Source organism: Trachemys scripta, chromosome 6 (assembly GCF_013100865.1).
Source record: "Trachemys scripta elegans isolate TJP31775 chromosome 6, CAS_Tse_1.0, whole genome shotgun sequence".
In the NCBI taxonomy this organism is placed as follows: Eukaryota; Metazoa; Chordata; order Testudines; family Emydidae; genus Trachemys; species Trachemys scripta.
Window position 1 is genome coordinate 92,613,304 of NC_048303.1, and position 27,089 is coordinate 92,640,392.

A 27,089-nucleotide genomic window follows, 5' to 3' on the forward strand; every position below is an offset into this window, starting at 1 on the left:
GTCCTGCTAGTGAAGGCAGGGGGCTGGACTCTATGACCTTTCGGGGTCCCTTCCAGTTCTAGGAGATAGGTATATCTCCATATATTCTATTAGAATACAGCTCTATCTCACTTAGCAGTACAGAGCCAGTATGGCGAACAAATAAAAAAGCCAAACATACTTGTCACTAAAGTGGGCAGATACAACTCAATATACATATTCAACAGATGGTGCCATTTTTCCATAGTCACTTTTCAGAGAGACTTTAAGCAATTCAGAACCAATATTTTGGTCATTATGAAAGCAAACTTAATTCCCTTCACCTACCTTGCCCACCACCCACAAGAGTATAATCTCAAAAAGAATAAAAGATACGCAGTAGTCAGTTGTTCTCAAATGTATGATGCTAGAAACTAAATTAGTTTTCTGGAAGCTGCCAGGCAAGTGAATTGCCTGGCAGACAGGTGATGTTTAAAAGAAGTAAGCGGGACTCTGGAAGAGAAGGTGTGGTGAAGTGGGAGTTTAGTGACCCCAAAATATGACCAGACAAGGAGAGTCTGGATTTCCATAACTTCTTGGACAATTTAAGAGAAACCATTCTTAGGAAATTAACAGTTCCATATATTTATGGAACTGGAGTAGGGAGGATCCCAGAGGAATGCAAACTCAGACAATAACAAAAGCTTACTGGGAGATAGACCTTTCATGGCATACATCTTGGATAATCAGCTGAAGAACAGCATCATAAACACTAACATGACCAGTTAGGGTATCCCTGACCTTGAAAAACTACTAATCCCCCAAGCATATCTATCTCATAAGTCTGGTAGACCTTATCTGCATGGGTATCCCTTCAGTCTGATAATTAGTCCAAGAATATTATTCTTATACATATCCGTTTTAAAGACCAAATTGCAAACAGACGAATGTGACTGTACTGAGCCACTGATTAAGAGGAGAGTTTTGTAAATCTGAAAATCTATCAGAGCTCCAGTACAGAGACTTAGGCGGTGTCTACACTGCCACTTTCAGTGATAAAACTTTAGTTGTTCGGGGGTGTGAAAAGACACCCCCCCGAGCGACAAAAGTTTTAGCGCTGAAAAACGCAGATATAGACAGTGTTTTATCACTAGGAGTCAACCACCACCCTCGTTAGATGTGGTTATTTTTTAAATCACTGGAGAACGCTCCCCCAGCTGCTGCGGCCGCGATGTAACGTGGGCAGTGAGGACATACCCAGAGACAGATATTCCTTGGCTTTGTGGTGAACACAAAGGCCTTTACTACCCATGACAAAGATGCTACATCAAGGCAGAGCCATACATTTAATGGGGATCCTACAATGCCCTCACAATGTACAAGGGGACTTGCGGATATTTATAGGTCACAGGCCTTGGTGCAGATTTTCCTGATCAAAAGTAGGCTGCAAACAGCCACCAGACTCAGTGGCCTGCAACCATTTTTGTTTTCTAAAAGAAATAAATGATAAGATTGAGCTTTAGCATCATAAAAGATGAAAGTGAACTCCTAGTACCAACAACATTTATTGCCAAGGAATTTGACCTCAGAAGCAATTTCCTTTTTCTAATCAGCACCAAGACCATGGAACTAAGAATAAGAAAAGCAGTTAAGGATTCAACACCACCAAAAATATTCTTGTGTTCAGATACTGCCTACTACCAGACCAAAAGCCTGTCAGAAGTAGGCATGTCAGAATAATCCAACTAATCAGAGACCCTTTTGTGAAAAATAAAATCAGCCACGCTTAAGAATCCTCCAAACATCACAAGCAACAGCAATTAACACAATATTCTAATAGGACTAAAGATAAGAAACTAAAAAGGCAAATATGGAAAAGATATATAAAAACCCACAAGCCTGTCGGATCTCCAGCCTGCAGTAGTTGATTTTAGGTTTTAGTATTTCTAAGGATACAGTTCCCTGTGTCCCCTTGATGGTATGTTGGATGCTCACAGCACTGAAGCAGACAAGGAGATTTACATTTTAAAGCTTTCATTTTTGATACCTGCCCCTCGATTTGGATTTGGATTTCATCCAAAAGTTAGGCAACATTAATGGTAAACAGACAAAAATAATTGCAGTAATTAGGAAGCTAACTTGCATTAATAAAAACTGTTCTAGAAAATAAACCATACAAATTGTTTTTTAAAACAATTTTGCCTATGAAGCTTTTAGGGAAAAAATAAATACACACAAATAAACTTTCCTACCTTCATTCCATTCACTAAAAGTTCTCACAGCAAACTTCTGACCATCCACTGTGAAAAATTCTCTTTGAGCAAGAGCTTTTCCCCCAGTGCTATGATTTTCATAGTCTCTCACAGATTCATTACAGGAGGAATTTCCACCACCTATAACACCAACTAAAGCCCAGGCTTGCCTGCAAAAAAATGAAGTAAATGTTTAAACACAAAATCCCCTTAAATTAAATGCTTTGCAAATAGACACTGTATACAACAATCATACTACACTTATTCAAACATTTATTCTTTTGCCTCTTTTCCAAAACTCTTTACAAATATAATTCCAAAATGCAATAGAACAATGGGACCTCCTCATGCAAGAGATAATTGTTGAAAATATTTGGTTGTTCCCATATGCAGGCTGGAAAATGCTCACCACTCATTTCTATTGCCCCGGCCTCTTCCTCTTCTTTATTTTTATCATTTTTTTTTTTTTTAAAGATTCCAGACTTCAGGAAATATTGTTAATACTTTGTAAAAAGTATTTTACAAACCACAAGATTATGTAACAAGTGTTGTTTTGTGCATAAAACAAAGTACAGCGAGATTCAGACCTTGTCTACGCTAAAGAATACTTGCTAAAAAGTTTCCCACTATGGTAGTGCTAGAGTAGAGTAGGCACTGATAGCAGTTAAGAGTTTCAGACAAACCTGCTCTAACCAGCCTGGAGACCTGTCTATAGTGCCAAATCCACTGTTGAAGCTGAACTTGCAATATTAACAGTGTGGGAAGTTTTTAGCTAAATGTATACATATACAGTACATACACTTTACATTGACACCCCTGAATGATTTGACCAAGACCACATAGTGAGTCAAACAGGAGACTGAAACAGAAGCCCAGACTTCCATGCTCTACTTCACCACTTTCACTACATATTCTCTCATATAATGTGCTTTCCTTCATCGTTAACCCCTACCTTTCTTCATGTGTTCTGCCCTTTAATCAGAACTGGGGTTTAACTTATTGGAATTTATAAGCACAATATTTTGAGATTCCTCTCTTCCTTACTACACCTCTATGTACTCCAATCATACAGCCACCTGAATCAAACTTTCCAGTAATTGCCACCTGAATCAAACTTTCCAGTAATTTTTTTTTAAAAAGAGCATTGCAAGCTATTGAAATTGGAGTATGATGTTGTACACAGCAAAACTATTAAAAAGGGGTAACATTTTTAATAAGCATTCACTGTTCTGTGCTATGTTTATTACTTGCATAGTTAGCACTCTCAATCATCGGTTTGAGACAAAAATCCTATTGTAACTCTGAGACTCAAATCAAGCATGGTCACATCACTAAGTCAGCAATCCTTATTCCTAGGACTAAGGATTAGGCGATTAAAATCTAATTCTGATAAAAAATAAATACCCTATTATACCAAACAGAATTTGTGGCAGCCAGTCAGCTTGCTGGATGGCCAATCATTCACCAATTAAAGGCAAAAAATTAAAACCTTCAACCCAGACACTAGTTTATTCATAAGCATAGACTTTTTTTTTTTTTAAAAAAAAAGTATTTTTATAGGTTAAATCCCATAATTGCTGTATTCTAGTCTAATCACAATGATGCAAGAATGTTACACTGAACATGTCTTTCTATAGCCTCACTATCCATGAAGTCAAAATAAGCATTAGACAGAAAGAACATTCAAAGAGATACTGTCAGACTGAAGATCTCTTATTTTGGGTGGGAGGGAAGTCATCTTACCTTTGCATTTTTTTTTTTTTTAAACTGACATGAGTGACTATTACTTGCGAGTGGCCAGCAGAAGAGACATAGGACTGCTGCTGGGACAATGGGAAACAGAATGCTATTAAGAAGAAGGGAGTCTCAGCCTACCTGTGAATGCAGCCAGGAATCAACAACGGGAGGAATGGGGGGGAAAAAAACCTCCTGCTCCTTCCCAGCACATGAGATAGGGAATCTCTCAATTTCAGCTGAACAAATGCGGATACAAATGAGGAGGTACAACCCTCCCCCCTCCTGCACACCCATCCCAGGAGGTTACGGGACAGATCTGGGCACCTTGAATCCGAGGGGTCCTTCTCCAATCACTTCATGCTCACAGGAAGAGATGTAGGATCCAGGGTGTCTGTCTCCACAAGGGCACAACCAACCTTTGACTGAGTCTTTACTGTATTCCGGGGACTGGTGCATATTATGGTATGCTCTACTGCCCCCACATTTGCTGTTCCTATAAAAACTTCTGAGGCTAGAATCCAGACTTAGGAAAGCCTCCCAGTCCCAGGTGACTAGATCCTTCTCTGATGGCTCAGAGGATTCTTTCTTGCTGGAAAGCCCTTTAAAAGGCACCCAAGTCACAAGGATTTTTCTAGGACAACAAACACTAAACGGTATTTTGTCAAGGCAAGAAGTTGGAACCCTGACGTTTTTCCTAAACTGCTGAAGCAGAGGGAGCATAATAGCCCAAGTCTGAATATGGGGAGGTGATGGTGGGAGGGAGAGGGGGCACGAAGACACAAAACCAAAGACACACTATTGACTTACTATTAGATAAATATTTTAACAATAATATTATAATGACAAATCCCAGTGCAAGCTGAAGATTGGGTTCCACTCAAGCTAGCAGAAAAAGAGGAACAGACACAGCTGGCGACTCAGAGATTTTATATGCTTGGTTGTCGAATGCACATTCCCTAATAGGCTACAACACACTTTCAAATGGGTTCCACGACCAGGTGGTCGGGAATGGGATTGTGATCTGTAGAGACCACATTATGAAGGAGAAGTTGAGATGCCTAGCAGATGCAGTGTCAAAATATTGGTTTCTTATTAATTGCCAGAGAAAAGTGTTGACAACAGAAGAATGCAGCAGCTGTCTGTATCACTTTTTACTCTCTTTCTTTTCTGTGGGGGCAGGGACGAAGTTAAGTTTGTTTGGTCTGATTAGGGCCCCTTTTTTGAATGGTTTCTAATTTGTCACTTCTTACCCCAGAGGTGTTAGGAACATGCATCAGATGCTAACACCTGCTTTTGATTTGTGCACTTAAAAGAAAGACAAATTCTGAAAATAAGCACAAGTCATACTATTATATTAAAAAATGTTATGAAGATTGGTGCACTACAGTAAGTGTTAAAATTCACTATATATACAGCTATAAGTGTTATAATAAGCACTTACAGGCCTTTACACTGTTAAATAATGTACTAATTAATCCTCTTCAATACTTCTGCAAGGGATTATCCATAAATAAGATATTTGCATACCGTACCAGTGTGCCGAGCTTTGGAGGACAGACCTAGAGTGAACAGCATTAGATTGTGAAAAAAATAGCATACTTCCTTAAGGTTTTACAAATCCCTGTTCACAGGATATCTACATCTAGAGAGATTAAGTGGATTTGAAGTGGAAAGAAAATTATTTACCTGTAACTCAATCCTTTGACAAGTTTACTTCCCAGAAGATTTTGAATAGTGAATCTGGTTTCGTCCAGGAGATTTTTAGCAGCTGAATCTCCCACAGCAATAGCAACAATGCGGCCAGGATCCTGACCTTTTAAAAAATCCTGAAGTCTCCTGCTTTCGTTTTGATATTCATGGGTATCAAACTTATCAACAACCAAAACTTGCGCTGTGTCCTGGTCAATCACTCTTACATTTAGCCCTCGGGAAAAATTCCTTTCAAATGCATAAGAACCAGAGGCCAGCCCTGAGGAATACATAGTCTTTGACAGCAAAGTCCATGATAACTTCTGAGTCCCATGCAATTCCAGTGTTCCATCAGAGCCAACACCAATAAACTTTTTGCCAAATGTTGGCACATGATCACCTTCATCTGATTTGCCATACAAGATTATAGTTGCTTTGGATTTATAGCGACAGTTCTGTGCTCCAATATGAAGCGCTCCACCATCCTTTATCAGGATAAAGCGAGTTCTCAAAGTGATATGTCTGGATCCATCTTTATCATCACCAAAGACAAGCAATCCTATGGGAAATAATATTTCAGTATTAAGCTATGTTTTAAAGAAACAGATTTTTTTTTTTTAAAGCAAAAAGTAAGCCAAACCTTGCAATAAAAAAAAAAACAAAAAAACCAACAAAAAAAAAAACCACCTAAATATTAGTGGAAGTTAAATCATTTTGATTTCTAAATGGATTTAGGAAAGGGAAATGGGTTTTTCCAGGAAGTCACATGTTAAAATCTATCTGAACAGAATTGTAACTTCTAGTATAACAACATTTTGACAAGCTGTCTTATAGTTTTATTAAGTATGATAATTGCTAATCTGTTCTGCCAATTTGTTTTCTCAACATCTAACAAACAATGCATCAATATTGATTCCACCAATCAGATACTGTCCTTAGAAAGTTATTGTCCAAGTTCTGCTTGACAAGGCTCCTAGAGTCTCTTGCAGCTATCCCACTGAAGAGCCAGGGGCATTTGTTCATCTGTTTATATATTTGAGACTCTTGACACAAAAGCAAGAAGTGCCGTAAAAGCTGAGGAGCTAGTGATTGATGAAGCTTCAATACCATTGAACCAATAACGACTGCAACATCAAGACAACTAGACAGATATGGGACATGGAATGATCTAGCAAAATTGTTCAAATTTAGACAGACCTACAATGCCTACGGTATGATAGGAAAGAGACGAATTAACTAATTCCCAAGAATTAGAATCATCACTCCATTTTTCTTGACTTTGGAGATTTATGGGAGTCTTGGATCCCATTATGCAATCTAGTCATAACTTACACAGCACTATCCATGCATCTGAAGAAGTGTTTTTTAACCTAAGAAAGCTTATGCCCAAATAATCTGTTAGGCTTTAAACTGCCACCGGACTCCTTGTTGTTTTTGACAACACTATACAGGCACATTGGCTGCTGTGGGCAGCTTGCACGTGGTGTATGTGTGATAACCAGGGTCCAGACATCCCAAGGGGCAAAGAGAAGGTTTAAACCCCAGCAATGAACAGTTAAACCAACTGACTGCATACTGTATTATTGTACTATAAAAAACACATCAAGCAAGGTCTTTTATGAAAGACCATAATGTATACAGGCTGTGGGTATGAATTTACAAATTTGTGTATTTAGAAAACTGTGCTCAGTCTGTGGTGCACTTCAGCTATCTCTCAGCAGGGCAGTGAGTAGTCAAGAAGGGAGGGGCATCTCCCAAGCCTGTTTATACAAAACCAGCATCAAGAAACTATCCATTGTCCAGCCCAGGAAAAGACAATGATGGACCATTAGAGTTAAGGGAAAGACACTGAGACAATTTGAAACTGAAAAGAACATCCTGGCTCCCCACATAGATTAACCATGAGTCACCACCAGGGGCAGGAGGAGTGGGGGATTAAAGAAGCCTTTTTAAAAAAAGCTTGGAATAGAGGTTTTTTTTAAATCTAAAATTTGGGGGGACAGGCTCAAGGGGAATAGCTTTTGGGGGTGGGGGGAGAATTGCTTTAAGGCTTTTATTAGAAATGGGATTTTATCTTTAATATGAACTGCAAAAGCCTGAGATTGCCTCTTTATGCTGATTTTCCATGTGACTTGTATATGTTTGCCTTCCCTTACTAATTCATCTTTGAATCTGTGTTTATTTAAAAACTTATTTAGTTTTATCCCAGACAGGTTGCTGCTGTGCAAACAGTGTGGAGTGCATATGCCTAGGGAAGCAGAGAACAGTTTCAGGCCTTCAAGGGTGACGAGCCACAGAGAAACAGTCTGAGTGTCCAGTAATTAAGAATTTGAGAAGACTCGGGACTGGAAGAGCTGTTGGTGTCACCCTGTAAAGAGTAACTAGGCTGGTGAGACCTTTTGTTTGTGAGCTGGCTACTGGATGTCAGGGAACGGAACTTTAGCTGCACAGCACCAAGTCCCCCAAAATTTACAAGACAGGCAGTGACAGAACCTCTTACTGATCTGTCTGGTCCCCAAAACATCACAACATATTACTCTTAACACACTGAGATATGCTACAGAGCCTAAGCACGTTACTAGTAAAGATGCAAAAGTGATAAGTAAGTTTTATGTCATTTTGTGCAAAAATATTAGTCATTTAGCACTGGACAATTTCACAACTCAAATTTTATTTTCTTCAAAGTGGTCATTTTCATATTGAAACTATCCAAGATTTTAAAATAGCGTACATTTTCAATGCAAAAAAGTAACTGTTGGAATGATGTTCAATTCTGAACTTTCCTAAAAAAACAGAACCATCAGAGTGAAAGAGCCCCATTTTTTAAAAGTACAAATGCTAATTTTCAAAGTTTTTCCACTAAATATTTCAAATGAAACACAAATAAAGTTCTCACATTTCATTGCCGGGTTTCTGCAGACATTACTAATGCAGAAGAGCAAGTGTTTTGATAACACCTGAATAGGGAAAGGGAAGTAGATGTTTGTTTGTCTATGCCAATTTCCCTCATCTGCCTCCCTCTTCAGCCAATGTTGTCACACTCACCTACACCTGTCTAAATGTGCTTGGACATAAATCAGAAACGTGTTAAAAATGGGACATAACAGTTGATTGAAGCACATGGCTTGTTTTGCCATTACACACCTCCATCCTGTATGACTATAGAGTGCACTGTAGCATCCAAATTCAGACGAAACAAATCCCCCTTTTTGATGATAACTCTCTTTCCAGGATCTTGTCCAGGGTTCCAATTCCGAAGACGAGGGTTCTGATCTGGACAATTCTCTGCAATAACCAACTCAATTAAAAACACCATAAACACATTAAGACAAGACATTGCCATATAAAATCAAAAAACACAAGTCAGGGGTTGTCCTCCCTCTACAGCAACATGAAGGTTTCATTCGTTAGGAACAAGTGGGTACAATGCATATGACGTTTCTTTTTCAAATTAGATGGAATGGGATCAGAAATAATGGATGACCTTGTTTCTTTCTGTTGTTTTCCTAAATTTACCATAGAAGATACTGCAGTTAGTCGCATCAGCGTTCAAACTTATGCGGCAAAAACAGTGACAGGATATGCGAAGGCTGACTAAGCTTTAGTAGAAGGAATGTATTCTTGTTCTTAAACTGAGCCACTTAGCACAATAAAGAGCATTACAAAATGCTCCTGCCAAAAGGGCACCAATCATTTAGATACCAAGGTGACCTGTATGCTATCAGCTAAAGTTACAAAAACCTAGAATTCTCTTCTCTCAACAATTGGGTTAAGACTGTTAAAATAGCTGCCTACTGCAGCAGTAGAGACCGGCCTCCTCATAGCACGGAGGTGGGGCGACAGACAGATTGGAGAGAGACTCTCTAAAGCATCTGGAAAAGGAGATATTGGGGGTAGGAGGGCAAACACAATAGATGCCAAGACTAACAGGCCAGCACCCAGTGTTGGAACAATGGCTGGATGATTCCATGTCAATGGAATTCATCCATGTAGCCTTCTCACTTCTCCTTCAGAGACAATCTTACATCAAAAGGCAATTTAGCTTCAGAAAATAAATGGGCATGTAAGAATAGGGGTGTTTACAATTGTCTATCTAAGGAACTGGGATAGCCACCCTGTTATGAAGTAGTATCTATTCAGCTCATCTTTACTGTGATCATTAGTATTTCTGATTTATATTTTGTAACTTATTTAACACCATATTCTCACTTCAATCCTTTTCTACACTGTGAATTCATATCAACCCTTTTCACAGGAGCCAAGATTTGACTTAGAAAAAGAAGATTAACACAACTAAATATGTAAATACATGGACAGAAGAAACCTAAGGGATAATATAAAGTCTACAAGAAAACAAAGGAAGGAAACATCAGGGCAGGAGAAAGTTGTTTAGGGTGGTCCAAAGTAGTGATGATATAAAACTCAACAAATGAATTCGAGCTAACTAGCAGGAAGTGTTTCCTTAATAGTAATATCTGCTAGACTGTTGATAAATCTTCAAAGGAAATGGAAGCCCCATTATTTCAGAATTGGGCTGTACAAACACATTGCTGGGGCACCAAAGGGAAATGTAATAAGATGATCTAATGAGACAGTAAATTTACTATAAGTTCTATGAAAAGATCTATAAAATGAAATGCTAAGGACTGTAACTTCAGTGCAGATATAGGAAGGAGGGGGATAAGAGAGCAATTCTAAAATTGAATGTTTTAGGATCTCCAATTAATTAGATGGTGACAAAGGAGATATTAACATCACAGGCACAAAATTAAGTTCCTCGAACATAAATATTCTTTTGAAACACAGAATGTGCATCTGTTCTCTGATTGCGATGAAGAAAATTAAGACTTTTTTCCACAGCTGGAAGTGCATTGAAAATCTTCCTTGACATACAGGACAAGGGACCACAATGAAGCACCCAGCATTTAATACTGCATAATATAACACCCTCCAAAATCATCAGTTATGTTTTACACAGATACACTTTTCAGTATATATTCCTGTTTTCAATTATTTGCAATTTTGGCAGATAACTATGCCAAACTAACCATTCAGGCTGAAAATTTTCCAGGCTGGGTAGTTGCTTGATTTTAAGTTTCAGCAAAAGCAGTTCAACTGTTTCTGAGAACAAATTTAAGGGGAAAATATATATATAAAACATTTGAAAAACAGCATATTATATATTTTATATATATATTAGATACACACACACACTTTAACTGAGAAGCTTCGGAGCAATAACTTAAAATTTGGCAGAGGGTTGAGTAGGCAGGGGTGTCACCACTGTGGCCACATAGGAACCTTTCATTGTCCCCACAAAAATCCCTCAAATTTAGGGGGATAAGCCTCTGGAAAAGTCACCACTTTCGTATGCTCAGTAGAGGCTTACAAAAGTCTGGCAGCTAAATTCTCTGAAGATTCTGTCTATCCTCAGCATGATACAGCCCAGGGCTGCAAGTGCCAAGCAGAATTTCTCTACATTTGCTCATCATTGAAGCCCGGGGTCTCTTGTAGCATAAGACAGTGGTACCAAGAGCAGAGAGGAGATTGTCTCTCCTTGTGCTCTCACTGCTCTCCCTTGCTGTACTAAAATAGCCTGACTAGAACATAGGGTGAGAGGAGCAAGGAGAAGGGCAGAAGCAGAGAGGGACAAGCTGGGAGGACAGGACAGAAAGGGACAAGCTCGAGGGAAAGTGTCTAACCACTACAGCACACTGCCCTCACCCCCAAAACTTAGAATTCAACCCATGGTTCCCGAGTCTCACTGTTTCTCTATTAAATAGCTGTGAAAACTATTAGCAAAATGGGCATCTCATCCCACCTCTAATATTCACAGAGGATACCAGCCTACTACTTCTACCACTTATGCCATTAGCTCAAGTGGTAGACACAAGTCTTTGCTGTGGATATAAAGATTCCAATCCTGCTGAAAAACTATGAGGGGGAGGAAGGGATGCAGAGTCAGCATGATTCCACATGACAGAATGTTTGGATTTTTTTTTTTTTTTTTTAAAAAGGGATGTAAGTGGAATTCTCCTTTAGATAGATGGAAAATTCCAGTCAATGTGTCATTTATTTTAAGACACACGGAATAAATTTATGCAGGCGGAATGTAACTAGCTGTATTGGAAATGGCCTAAATTCCAGGATTAATACTTCTGTTCTTGTAAAGAGAGCAATGAGATCTCTAATAATGCAAGCACTCAGGACCTGGGTTTTAGATCTCAAAGAAGACTGGACCTCAAGGAATCCAGTGCCCACTACCGTATTAATGAACTGATTAAGGTATAACTCAGAGAATAGTGCCACCTACTGAACCATCAACACCAACACCTTGCGTTTCCTTGGAAGTCTGCCAAGTACCTATCAGTCACAACTCTATTTAGGGTGCAAAATTCAACCAATTCAAAAGGCTGATGAAGGAATGGCTACAAATCAAATAAATGTCATCTTGAAACAATCTGCATATAAACACAAACGCACACTAACTCTTTCATAATTTTACAGATTTTAAGGCAAGAAGGTACCATTATGATAATCTAATCTGACCTCCTGTATAACCCAACCCAAAGAAATTTACCTAATAAACTCTTCAACAAATCCATTGCTTTTTAGAGCCTCCACTTTACAAAGTCTCCCAATCTAGATTTTAAAAGACTTCAAGTCACCTCCTACTAACCTTCTCTTGGATAAACTAACTAGATTGAGCCTCTTAAATTTTTCACTGTAAGGCAGATTTTCCTAGAATTTGAATAATTCTCGTGGCGCCTTTTGAACCCTTTCCAATATCTTTTTTTGAAGGGTTGACACCAGAACTGAATTACAATGGGAATACCACCTCCGGACTCTCATTCAGTATTCCCTATTTACACATCCAAGGATCCCACAGCACTGCACTGGGAGCTCACATTCAGTTGACTATCTCTAAGTTCTTTTCATGGTCACTACTTTCCATGAGACAGGCACACACCCTGTAAGAGTGGTTGACTTTTGTTCTCACATGTATGACCTTGCTATGACATGGACAGACTGGTCAACTGGCATATGACCCATAACAACTTCACAGGAGGTACTGAAATGATAAACAGATTCCCTGGCCATTCCCTGCAGGTAGTTATCAAAGCCATGTTAAGTAGACTAGAAACTTTAATATGTGTACTTAATATTGTTAGAGAATCAAAGGGTAGATGCTAATTATATTTGTTTATGTTTACCTATATCTTGTTAGAAGTTTAACAATGTGATCTAATTAGCTTGTAGATGCTAAAATTCTGTTCCTGTCTCATAATGCTTCATTACGGAATTCTATTGATTCAGAGATCAAAAAGGGGATATTATCATTTAGATGGGACATGTGTAATAATATTATTGTCCTAATTTCTCTTTGAAACTTGTAAATTCCACATAGTAAACTACCTCTGAATATGCTAATGGCTACCAGTGTATGCATAGGAAACAGAGATTAGCTTCAAAGCAACAGTATACATTACCTATTCTTCATCCAAGGAAGGTCCTGCTGTGATTGATGACTGACTGCAACTATAAAGAAAGCTTTGGGCCTGATCCTTTTTAAATCTCCTATCTGCTTAAACTTTGACAGGGAAAGTCTAAGCCCCCAAGACTGAGGTATCCAGGTCTACTCTGGAATTCTCATGGAAGATTTTGAACAAACTCAGCACATGGACTGCCTACTGGACTATAACCTTTTAAACTGATTCCTGAAGGACTCTTACAAATCAGCAGCCTCACCATCTCTGCTATGAAACTGACCTGATAACTTTACTCATATGTGTATGTATACTGATCTTTTAACCATAGCAACTCTCTTCTTTCTTTTGATTAATAGTTCTTAGGTTTAGTTAATAAGAATTGGCTGTAAGTGTGCATTTTGGGGAGATCTGAAATATTCATTGACCTAGTAGGCAACATGTCCGATCCCTGGGGATTGGCAGAACTTTAAGTATGGTGAATCAGGTTTATAGTAATTTCTTGCTATATTAGACTTGGCTGTCTGGATGGGAGCCAAAGGCTAGATTGCTTAAAGGAGGCTGTAGTTTGGCTTCATAGTAAGTGGTTTGGTTACTGGCTTGGTGAAATCTAATTATAGAATAAACCACCGGTGTGGGGGATTGCCCTATTCCTTGCAGTTAGCCCAGAATGTGGCACTCTCAGTGTGGCCCCTCCAGGCACCATGGTCACACTCGCATTTGGCTGTTTTAAAGCACATATTGTTCAAATGAATCCAGGTTACCACCAAGTGATCAAAGTCACACTGTACAACTGACCTGACATTTACCACCCCAATTTTTTATTTTCTTCTATATCATTGAAGAAAGCTACTGAATAGCATTGGGTCAAGAACTGATTTCTGTGGAACCCCATTAGAAATACCACCACTGGATGGAGGTTACAATTACTTTTTGAAAATCAGTCATCAATTTTTAATCCATTCAATTTGTGCTACATTGATTTTGTACAGTGCTAATTTTTTAAATCAGAATGTCCTGCAGTAAAGTCAAATGCCTTCCAAAAGTCCAAATATATTACAAGTTACCTTTACCAACAAAACTTTAATTTTATCAATTGCTTTGACATTTTCCAAAAAAAACAAACTGATCCTCATTAATTATGCTACCATCCTTTAATTCTTTACTAGCTGCATCCCCTATTAGCCATTCCAAGATGATGCATGAGATTAATATCAAGTTTAACTACAGGACAGTTAACCAGGCCATCCTGTTTATCCTTTTTAAAATACTGGTGTATTAGCTTTTTTCCATTCCTCTGGAACTTTAACGTATTTTGGAATACTGAGAAAAACCCAACATCAATGGTTCAAAGAGCTCATTTGTCAATTCTTTTAAAACTCTTGAGTGCAGGTCACCCGGTACGGAGATTTAAAAATGTTTAATTTTATTATGTGCTGTTTAACATCCTTCCTAGTTATGGTTGGAATAGAATATATTATTGCTGACCTATGATCTCATCATCCAGCCTCTCCCCAAATACAGAACAGAAATATTTGAACATTTCTGTCTCTTCTGCATCACTGCTGACAATTTTATCATTCCTAGCTAGTAATGGATCTATAGCACCACTAAGATTTATTTTGTTCCCAGTTAATTAAAAGTTTCCTTCTTATTGTCCTTCGCCCTAGGGGCCATATAGTTTTCATGGATACCTTTAGCTCTTCTTATAAATTGCCTGCTTTTAGACCTGTTAACACCACTGCTATCAACTTCCCCTTTTTTACCCATGTGTTATATTATTTTTAACAAAATATATTTGTTAAATAGATAAACATCAACATCAAATATATATATATTTATTTTTAACATTAATACTGATTGTTAAACTATATTCATAGGCAGTTTAACTTGTAATAAGAATTCATTTACACAACAACTTACCATCTGGTGCATATTTTGAAGATATTCCCAAGATAATTGCCAGTGCTATAAAAAATGAAAAGCTAGAAATGCCAAAGCAAATGAGAGTATTTTTGTGTCTTTTCTTTCTGCTGGTTTCTGCTTGACAGCGCTGCTCCTCTGGCGAGAGGGCAAATGTTGCATGGGCTTCTTGTCCTGCAGATGTAAATTTGGCTGAAGTTTGGCTCTTTGGACGTGGGGGTGGACGAAGAGGAACAATTCTCCCTGGAACATAGCCAGATGATCGATGGCTGCTCCCATTCTGAGGCTGAAGGAAAGCAGGGGAATTCCCCCTGGGATCAGTGGCTTGCATGTTATAAGGTCACTGAAGGGGGGGAAAAATAAATGAATGAATGTATGAAAAACAATCAGATAGTTTAGGTCGTGTGTGTTATGTGACTATTGTGTCTCTCTCTGTTATCACTATACTGTACCAATATGTTACAGCAAATTCTGGCTACTACAATAAACAGTTCAAAACATTAGTGCATAAATGAAATAAAACTTTAACAAAAAATTTACTACAGGGAATCTAACCACTGACAATTTCTCAACATTTCAACACAGTAATTGCTGATCCCCACTAAATTTTTAATTAAAATGTTTTTGTGTATAATTTTGTGATTAAGAAGTGACTGGTTAAACAGTAAGACAGCTATGTCAGCACAATCCCCACAATAGTTATGCAGAGAATGCCTAAATGTATTTCTACAGTATGCAGAAACTGAATCAACTCTTCATTGTTCTCCCTTCAATAAGTGAAACATGAATTCCCTTCACTTCATATTTTAATCACCAAAATATTTTCATTTAACATGTACGAATCTCAGACATAGTGTATTTACACCCATCTCCCCTTCCTTAGATGCAGTTATGTTAACATGTATAATAAGGACAAGCATAGATGATCTGCATGCAGTAATTTTTGCTTACAGCATGACTTTGTTGTTAGGAAAGGTGTGTCTGGAATGGCTTTATAAGCAAATCACCTGCATCCTGTTCAGCAAGGTCTCATGATACTTCTCTTTGCCAAGCTGCGTGGGTTGTGACACAAAGTCTGGGAGCTACATGACCTCTCCAGACCCTTGCATTTATCACCCAACATAGAGCAGAATTTTTGTTCCAGTTGCTAGCAACCCTCTCTCTGAGGGAGCTAGTGACAAAGACCCATTAAAAATATGGTTCCCAGACCCACATCATTCTTGTCAGTTGTTCAGAGCTGACAAATCTTAATTTATGGTTTGCTTTAAAAGATACATAATTTGCACTATATTTCAATTTTTGTCTAATATTTATTGCAAGCAGTGTTCTGAAAGTCAGCATGTATCCCATTAAAATTTCCAGAGTGGGATATTTGAGAAAGCTGAGTAAATTGAATATATGTGAAGCTTGATCTACTAAAGACTATAGGTTCTGTTAAATAACACATGCTGATGAATGATAGAAATAGGAGCCTACCAATAACGAGACAAAGACCCTTTATTCTCCTTCACTAACAAAGGAGTCCTAAAGTACATATTCTAAAATGCCAGACACATTGATGAAGGAGAGAAATTACAATGGTAATCTTATTCTGAGAAATAGCAGGGAATTTTTTGTCTCACATGCTGCAAAATCTGATACTTCACTGTTCCAGGGTGAGAAAGGCTGTTACTGAACAGGCTGGATAACCCTTTTATAGAAGACAATGCATCTCCTATACACATAATGAAAGCTAAAAGCATTGAAACACTAGCTAGAGAAGGAACAGCAGAGGGCAGAGCACAAATTGGCCCAAATCCCCTAGAGACTATCCCAATGTTCCTTGCACCTGCTCCTTGTGGCAAATGGACTTTTCAACATTCTTCCCTTTATTTTTTCATAGCTGTTTCCCAAACTCATTTACCTAATCCCCACCCCCAGATTTACTGTCCAATGTTTCATGAGCATTTGATGAATGGCTCTCTTACCATATGTGCATTTTAAACTAAACTCAACTACTAGACTTCTAAATAAAATACTGATTCAGATTTTACTTAAGAAAGATCAACATGTAGTCTTAAAGTCAAATTACTCTGAAACCTCAGCCTTCTTTACAAAAGACAGCACCTATTGCAAACTGGATCAAACAAAGATATCCTCTAGTACAGTGGTTTTCAAGCTCTTTTTCTGGCAACCCAGTTGAAGAAAATTGTTCATGCCAACAGAGCTGGGGATGAGGGGTTTGGAGTGTGGGAGGGGCTCAGGGCTGGGACAGAGGGTTGGGGTGCAGGAGTGAGGGCTGCAGGATAGGGCTGGGAATGAGGTTCAGAGTGTGGGAGGGGGTTCTGGGCGGGGGTGCGGGAGAGGGTCAGAGCTCTGGGCTGGGGATGAGGGTTTTGGGGTGGCTCAGGGTTGGGGCATGGGCTTACCTTGGGCGGCTCCCGGTCAGCGGCGCAGCAGGCATGCTAAGGCAGGCTTTCTGGCACCGTGGACCGTGCTACGCCCCAGAAGTGGCCAGTTGCAGATCCAGCTCCTAGGTTGGGGGGGGTGAGGGGGAGGCGGGCACGGGCCTCTGCGTGCTGCCCCCACCCCGAGCACTGGGGCGCAGCGCAGCGTCAGAATATGTAGGGACTAGCCTGCCTTAGCCAGGCAGCACCACCAACAGGACTTTTAACAGCCTGGTCGGCAGTGGTGATCAGAGCCACCACGACCCAGTGCCTTACATTCTGCGAGCCAGTACTGGGTTTCGACCCACAGCTTGAAAACCACTGCTCTAGTACAATAATTCCGATCAACCAGATGTGTGACATTTTAGAGCAGACTCATAACCCAAAGACATGAACCTGGTCTGAGAATTTTTAGATATAAGAGAAACACTTAACTCTAAGATGAAATGCCTGAATTTATAACACTCAAATCACAAAAGTTTCAAATAGTGCAGGGGAAAAAACAAAAAAACAAAAAACCCACAGATCCACCAGTTAATACTTTTTATTGTTTAACAGTATAAACCAAACCCAGAGGGGGGTATTCGAAGTTTATTTTAATCTTTGAGTTTGAGCTAATATATATTCTCTAAATAGTGCCATTTCACAAAGGAGACCATTTAATAAAGTTTTTCCTCTATTTTGAACAAGAAACGTAAGGCTCTTTGGCACACAGTCACAAGACAACCTACAGTAATTGTTTGAAAATAATTTATTTCAAACGTTTAGGAAATGTTGCAGGAAGTCAATGCTGCAATTCAAATATATTCCGTCATATCATAAAACTGATTTTAATACTTGCTTGGGAACAGCATTTTGCAAGTTGTAAAAGTTTCAGAATTTTCTATTCAAAGGCAAGTGATGTTGTTCTTCCAGGGACAGGTGGGAAAGAGATGCCCACATAACCCTCCCACTCCCATCCCTTCCCCCAGAAATATCAAAATTAAATTCAAAAGACTACCATGAATGAGAGGTCTCGTACAATCAACAAGTTTACAGTGCAGCTCTGCTCATTCCTCTTTGCCATAAGAATTATTTAAGCATTGTGAATTTCCTTCTTCCTTTTGTCATTTTAAATTCTATGACAGAAAGAATGGTTTTTATTTTTCAATTTTAATCCTTTACACCAACAATTTTATGTTACTGACTTTTTATTTTAAAAGTGAGTCATCACATTTGAAATTGTTGGTTTTATTGTTCATTTATACTTTATGGATGATTTTAGACAGTAACACACCCACCCACCTACACTGCAATTAAACACCTGTGGCTGGCCCATGCCAGCTGACAAGCGCACAGGGCTCTGTTTCATTGTGATGTTGACATACCGAAATCGGGCTGCAGCCAGAGCTCTGGGACCCTCCCACCTCACAGGGTCTTAGATCCCAGGCTCCAGCCTAAGCCTGGACATCTACACCTCAATTAAACAGCCCTGCAAGCCTGAGTGAGCTGGCCCGGGGCCAGCCACGGGTGTCTAATTGCAGAGTAGACGTGCCAATATAACTTAGAGAATTTTTCACTTGACCAGAGCTCAAAGAGCCGGGAAGCGATGGCCCTGTGCACAATATAGCTGTGCAAATGACTGCATTTACATGTTTTGGCTGAGGTATAGCCTAAGTCTTTCTGTACTATATAAAGTGGACATTTTCCTGCCAGCTCCTGTTCAATTCAGCTTGTCCTCCTACCATTGTTGATTCACTTTCCACATCAAGCATGTTTCACCCACCATGGGAATTCACTATTTCCCCTTTAGCAGCCCCTGCATCACCACAATTACAATGGAAGAAAGCAGAACAAGAGGGAGGATCCTTTGCAATTCAAGATAGTGGCCAGAGCAGCAAGAGCTATAAACACTGGTTTCATGGGGAGCTAGGGAAGTTTGAAAGAAACACTGGCTGGCATCTCAGCCTCCTAAACTACACAGAAGGAGGAGCTTTTTATGAGGCGTTTCATGCTCTAGCCATCTATCCTTGATGTGCAGCTTCTAAAGCAAGAGTCCTCTGATACAATTCCAATGAATTAGATTAACTGGTTATCTATTTTTACTTTGCGGTTAACCTTTAGAATTATTCCAGTACAAGTGAAAGTTATCAAATGATTTTGTGGTGAATTAACATAGCTGTCACAAAGTTGTTCGGAATTCACTGCAAATCTGCTATGTAATTTAGGTGTCCTATGTTACACAGTACAGAGAACCCTGCATGTAAGAATGCTCAAAGTTACACTCCTCTCCTCCACAACAGAAAGCTTTGCATATTTTTATCCAGTATATATTAAAGAGCTTTATTGAGAGCAACATTTAAGCACATGCTTAAATACCATTCAAGGGGTCAATAAGTATATGCTTAACAGGTCATTAACTTTAAATACATGCTTAAGTGCTGTTCAAAATAGGAATGTTTTCCTAAATTGGAACCTAAAGCACCAGAAATTGGTGTTACTACTCTGACAACCAGAAAAAGAACTCTACCTCTACTTCACAGGGGAAGTTTTTAAAACAACACAACAACAACAACAACCACCCTTGCAAATAGGTTAGTCACTATTTCAATAACCAGAATTACAAATAGCTAACAGGATTTCTGGGAAATAAAAGTTTTACCTTCAAACATGGGTGTGCCTAAAAAGAAAAGGCCTATTTTCAGGAGTGCCGAGTGTGACGGGTTGGATCACAGAAACCCCCTTGGGAGCTGCCACCCGATGTGCAAAGACTACCCCTGCTTCTGCTTTCCCTGCCAGCTCAGGACTCCAGCACCCTGTCTTGCTGAGCCAGACACTCCCGTCTGGCTCCAGACACAGATCCAGGGTCTGAATCTCCTGTCCCAAAGCTGCAAGTTTACCTGAAAACAGCTCACAGTAGTGTGCTTGTCTTTAGCACTCAGATGCCCAACTCCCAAAGGGGTCTAAACCCAGATAAATCCATTTTACCCTGCATAAAGCTTATGCAGGGCAAACTCATAAATTGTTCGCCCTCTATAACACTGATAGAGAGATATGCACAGTTGTTTGCTCCCCCAGGTATTAATACATACTCTGAGTAAATTACTAAATAAAAAGTGATTTTATTAAATACAGACAGTAGGATTTAAGTGGTTCAAAGTAGTAACAGACAGAACAAAGTAAGTCACCAAGCAAAATAAAATAAAATGCGCAAATCTATGCCTAATCAAACTGAATACAGATAATCTCACCCTCAGAGATGCTTCAGTAAGTTTTTCTCAGACAGGACATCTTCCAGGCCTGGGCACAATTCTTTCCCCTGGTACAGCTCTTGTTGCAGCTCAGGTGGTAGCTAGGGGATTCTTCATGATGGCTCCTCTCCCTCTCTGTTCTCTTCCCCCTTTATATATATCTTTTGCATAAGGCGGGAACTCTTTGTCTCTCTGGTTTTCCACCCCCCCTCACTGGAAAAGCACCAGGTTAAAGATGGATTCCAGTTCAGGTGACATGATCACATGTCACTGCAAGACTTCATTACTCACTTGCCAGCACACACATATACAGGAAGACTCACAGGTAAATACAGCCATCTGCAGACAATGGGAGTCATCAAGATTCCAAACCATCATTAATGGTCCACACTTTGCACAATTACAATAGGCCCTCAGAGTTACATTTTATATTTCTAGTTTTAGATACAAGAGTGGTACATTTATACAAATCAGATGATCATACTCAGTAGATTATAAGCTTTGTAATAAGAAGAACAGGAGTACTTGTGGCACCTTAGAGACTAACAAATGTATTAGAGCATAAGCTTTTGTGGACTACAGCCCACTTCTTCGGATGCATAGAATGGAACATATATTGAGGAGATATATATACACACATACAGAGAGCATAAACAGGTGGGAGTTGTCTTACCAACTCTGAGAGGCCAATTAATTAAGAGAAAAAAAACTTTTGAAGTGATAATCAAGCTAGCTCAGTATACCTTACAAGAGACCTTTTGCATGAGGCATATCCCAGTTACGTTACATTCACTTATTACCGTATTTTCTCTAAAACTATCTCAGTTACATTATATTGACTTATTATCAAGTTTTTATAAAACCATATAGACTGCACAACGTCACACCGAGTATACACATCTGCTGTTGGCGTCAGTAGAAGTTGTAGAGGCTCAGCGCCTAGAAGCTCATGCCACACTTCTTTAGATGATTAAGTATGGATTTAGAGGACCAATTTTAGGCACCTTTCTAACATTGTACTAGCACCCTTTTAAGAAAGAATTTAAAGAAACCATTCTGGGACCATGGTCTGATGCTAGCCAAGATGAGGAGCCAAGTCCTCTTCTGGCCTTGAATGAGGGTAAACACTTACAAACCTTCAGAGTCACTATTCCAGAGCCCTCCCAGCATCTAATCCTGAGAGACTATTTAAAAAAAAAGCAAGAACAAATTTACTTCTGAACTCCACCATAATGTAATGCTTCTTTAACACACAATATTTTAAAGATTTCTAGTTTGCTCAGGTCATTTAAAAAGAAAAAAAAAAAAAAAAAAAAAAGCTTATCCTGTTGCTCTTGGCTATAAAACATTACAATTCCTGTTCATGAACTTCTCACACACTGTGTAATCTCAAACTGAACAGAACTCAGAAAGAACAAATAAGACATCAAAGAGGGCATCTCTTTCACATAACATAATACTTGCAATGTCACTACAGCTTTCTTGGCACATAACCAGACACTTGTTTGGTATGGAGCAATGAGATTAAAAGGTAGAGATGAAAATCCAAACTGTAAGAGAGGTGGAGAGGGATGAACAAAAGGATGCGAAATGGTTCACAATTAGCAACAAAGTCTGATATGTTAAACAGAAAGCATGGATGATTTTCTGAAAATCTGACATGTATAAGTTTACCTGCCTGGAACCTAGTTATCAGCTATCACAGGAATTATCCCACAAAAGAAATAACAAAACATTAGTCTTCGACAACTTCTCAAATGTATCAAGGTTCCAATTCAGCAAATCGCTTAAGAATATGCTTAACTTTAAGCATGTAAGTAATTCCAATGAAGTCAGATTAAGCACATCTAAGTGCAAGTATGCTTCCTTCTCAGGCACACATTTTCCTCCACCATTTTTAATTTTTAAAATGTCTATATACTGTAATGATAGACTGTTTAATAAGAACTTATACTTACTTATCCACATTTATAAAAGCAAGAAAAAGAAACCACTCATGCTGCAGATGCATAAAGAGACACAAATAGTAGGGAATGCAGAATAAAAAAATATTTTTAATAAATGAGAGGAACCGTGATGGGCTTCATAATGTGTAAAGTTACTATGAACAGTTTATGTCACACAGTTTACTGAACACAATTTAAGATGGGTTATTTTCCCCCAGATGGTGGTATTAGAAAGTCAGATGAAATAGAAAGCAGAATATAATCAGTAAGCTGTAGAGAGAGTCTCAGATAAGACAGAACAGACTTTTTAATAGGTGAGCCAGGAGAAAAATAAACCCGGGTTTCTGCATCATGTAAACCCGGGTTTCTGCATCATGTAAACCCGGGTTTCTGCATCATGTAAACCCAGCCTTTTTGAAGGCTCAAAAAAATCTCAGACTTTTTGCAGTGTCTCAGTGAATGGATGAGACGATGGCATTCAGAGGAGGGATCACGTTTATTAGTCCTGGTCTACATTTCACACAGCTCAACTTAAGTTTTAAGTATAGACATGACTTTAGGAAACGTCTGGGAAAGGAGGAGCCTATACACGAGAGATGGACTCCACCTAAACCAAAACAGAACCAGATTGCTGGCATGCAAAATTAAAAACGTCCTAGAAGAGGTTTTAAACCAAGGGCTGGGGGAAAGCTGACAGGTGTGGAGACACATCACTTAGGTATGATTTATTAAATGAGATACTCTATATCCTAGCAAAGAGGAGAGGATAGAAAATGATAAAATGCAGGTAGGAACAGAAAAGAAAGCCATCAAAAAAAGAGTCCCATTCAATTACATCACATGAAGGCATAAAAATAAATATTGACAAATTTTATAAGTGCTTGTATACAAACACTAGACATCTAAATACTAAGATGGGTGAACATGAGTGAGTGTCTCATATTAAAAGAGGATATGGATACAACAGATGTCACAGAAACTTGATAGAATGATAAAAATCCATGGGACAGACACAGTGATAGTAGTACATACCTAAATTTAAGCAAGTAAATAGTCCCATTGAAGTCAACGGGATCATTTATGTGCTTAAAGTTATGTATTCAGGCATTTTGCTGGATCACAGCCCTAGAAATCCCCGGGTGGAAGATACTACAGAAGTGCAAAGTAGTATAGAATAATGATCTTCTCTGAACAGCTAATCAAAAATGAGGCTCATGAGAAATTGTATTTATGAATGGCTGAAGTCTTCAAAAGACCAAAACTCCACGAGTGCAGGTATCCAAGGTAGCCAGACAACTCAGGACCTACTAACTGTTTCAAAAATATGTTTCAAAAATAGCGATGACACTCTTTAAGAAGAGAAGACATGGTTCTGGCACTTTCTGGGTGACTATAATGCATTCCAAGTGAGAGAGATCAGACCACCTATCTTGTGTATATGGCTTGCATAAAAGTTTGAGTTATAAGGCTCTCTCATATGTATAATATGCAAGAGAAAACAGTAAAATACTGTGGATGGATCCAGCACAGTGTGAAACTCATTCAGAAGAAAAGACCAGAGACCATGTTCAATTATGGTCCAGGGGCTGGAATATAAAAAAAGGACGTCATACTCCCCTCAAATCATGACAGAGCTCCCCGTGATGTTGGAGGTTTACAAAGAGATCAATGGGAAAATGCAGCTTTTATGTATTAACCAAACTTTTATTATTTATTCAGTATCATTCAGCAATAGAACCCACTTCTGTTTTATTTCTTCCTTCTCCATCTCTCCCCGTTCTCCGTGTCTCCTGTTTTCCTCTCTGTCTTTCCAGGCAGCCATTCCCAACCCACACCTCTCAAGGGCTTCACTCCCACTCCCTTTCCCATTCTATCTGCTAATATAGTCAGTAATTAAACAGTTAATATTGGCGTTTAAGTGTCATCACTGAGCTTTAGAGTTGTCACTCAGGTGAGATTAATAAAAACAAGGGAGTTTCTGCAGACTGACAGATGTCACTGCAGCATTTACACTTTATTTGCTTTGGCAGGTTCTCTCTGAAGTCATGAGGACTAGAATTTTTAAATGCTTAGGTCCCAAATAATCTGAAGCGGTCACGTAAATACATAATATGCAGTGCCCTGCAAATTATGTACAATGGAGTCACTAAAAATGGGGATATAATCTTTTTTCTTCTATTATCTTTTTATAACATATTCTCTAGGAGTAAGAGAGACAAGAAAAGTGTTCTCTAAAAAAATAATCACAGGGAAAGAAAAGGAAAGCATTCAGTAGATGATAGCTGAAATAAACACTTTAAAAACAAAAGTTTTAAATCTACTGTTAAATTTTCATTCTGGTAAGATGGCAGCTGAAAGTAATAACAATATTTTGCATTATCTTGGCACATTCAATTTGAGGAACTCAAAGCACTTGCACACATTAGTCAAGTAAGTCTCATAATATCCTGTGAGGCATGGTATCTTTTTTTTTTTTTTTTTCCATTTGACAGTACTACACTTTTTTCTAGTTTATCATGTGTGTCAAAGTTAGAAGGAACTGCTAGTCTGCCCCTTTGTCAGCTTGCCTTGCAATAGTGACCAGAAAAGTTTATTTAAATTCCAAAGTAAGTTATCTTGAACATCCTCCTAAGACTGCTGCATTCATAACATTTTCTTTAAGCTATACAACTACCTTTTGCATTTCCCTTCCAAATATTACTGTTAGCAAGAAGATAGATTATTAAATCATCCTGGCTTCCTTGCTGAAAAGACTCTTTCCAAAGCAATCTGCTTTTTTTTTTTTTTAAATAGAGTTAAATTGGTTAGTATTATATACTACTTCCTCATGTTACATTTGGGAGGAATTATTGGTAACAGCATTTTGCTTATCCCAGATACTGTATGGAATTAGTAAGTGTGGTGCTCCATTGAGACACAGAGAAACAACTTCCAGATTAAGAAATAGGAGTTGTAGGGAGGGAGTTTTAGGATGTGTGCCTGCACGTGGACATGGCAATATTTCCAGCACACAGAAGTAGCTCCGATTCACAGCCAGGAACTAGCATTATCAAAGTAATGCCATTTGGACTCTCTACAGCCTCAAGTTTTAATCACATGCCTGACAGTAGCAGCCCTGAGAGTCTCAGCAATACACCATCTATCCATATCTGAACTGGCTCATCTGGGGAAAGTCTTCTCAGGACATCACTAATAGCTCAAACTGGTTCTCAAACTCTTCCACTCTCTGGGAATGAAAAACAGTATGCTAAATCCTACCAACTCCAAAGTAATCGGTGGATTAGATCATAAGAGCAGTCCTAGACTCTGGCCAAGGCCTTCCTTCCACAAGAAAGATCCCAGACAATTTTAAGCTTCATTTCAGAGAACAAAGAAATCCACACACCATTGCAAAAACTTGCCTAAAACTAGTACACCATGTGGACTCAGGCACATAAGTAATACTCTTGACTTCACCTTTAAGGCTGGCTGAGGTCAGTGTACTAGTCAGACATAACAGATATTCAACTCATGATTTCTATTGTTCTAGTCTCCCTAAATAGGTGCATAAATCCATACAGTCTGCAAGCGAGTCCCCCTTCCACACTCTTGTTGCCTGCCTCCTCCCCCCCCCCCATTCCTAGTGCAGGGCCGGCTTTGGCAAGAGCGGAAGCCCCGTCCCCAGGACCCGAGCCGCGCCGCGGGGGGGAACGGGGACGGGGGACCCGAGCCGCAGGGACCAGGCCGGAGCCGGTCCCCGGGGGCCGGGCTGGAGCCAAGCCGGGCCAGAGCCGCTGGGGCCTGCGGGAACGGGCCGCGCCTCCCCGGAGCCCTTCTCCCGCCCCCACCCCCACCCCAGCTTACCTCGTGCTGCTGGCCCGCCCCTGCTTCCTCTCAGACTTCCCGCGAATCAGAGCAGGGGAGGGGGCGGGGCGTGCAGGGGAGGGGAGGAGGGGGAAGTGAGCTGGGGGCGGGGCGGACAGCTGCAGCGCGGGGCCCTCTTGGCGCGGGGCCCTCTTGGCGCGGGGCCCAATTCAGCCGAATCGGCCTTAAAGCTGGCCCTGCCTATTGACATATTTCCACACACAGAAATGGGGAGATCATCACCTGCAACGGCTGTGGACCTCTCAAGTAGCTAGGCTCCACATAAACATACAGGAGCTCGGGACAATTTGCCTGGTATGCAAGGCTTTCTGTCCCATGCCAAAGGAAGACACCCTCCAGATCCCAAAAGACAACACCACTGCAACAGGCAAAGTGGAGCTTCATCACCACCTTGTGCCAAGAAGCATAATTCCCACAGTCCTTCACTTAAACAGGCATAAGTAACCACCTGGCACCACCTCAGTAGAAAGTACTCAGAACATCCCAAGTGGTCTCTGCAGGATTTATCCCTTGTTGACTAATATATGCTTGCTAGCATATAAATCATAGACTCTTAGGACTGGAAGGGACCTTGAGA

At 39.5% G+C, this 27,089-nt stretch overlaps 1 protein-coding gene across 3 annotated transcripts in view; it reads right to left on the minus strand.

The window, feature by feature from the left end:
• CEMIP2 (cell migration inducing hyaluronidase 2) overlaps positions 1-27,089 on the minus strand; it is an 84,442-nt gene that overhangs the window by 32,735 nt on the left and 24,618 nt on the right. For all 3 annotated transcript variants that reach the window (XM_034773218.1, XM_034773219.1, XM_034773220.1), the window contains exons 2-5: positions 15,047-15,389; positions 8,781-8,921; positions 5,634-6,195; positions 2,211-2,380 (exon numbers count right to left, since the gene is read on the minus strand). In XM_034773218.1, coding sequence (XP_034629109.1) covers positions 2,211-2,380; positions 5,634-6,195; positions 8,781-8,921; positions 15,047-15,377 — 1,204 coding nt within the window. In that variant the 5' untranslated portion in view covers positions 15,378-15,389. The remainder of the gene's footprint in view (positions 1-2,210; positions 2,381-5,633; positions 6,196-8,780; positions 8,922-15,046; positions 15,390-27,089) is intronic.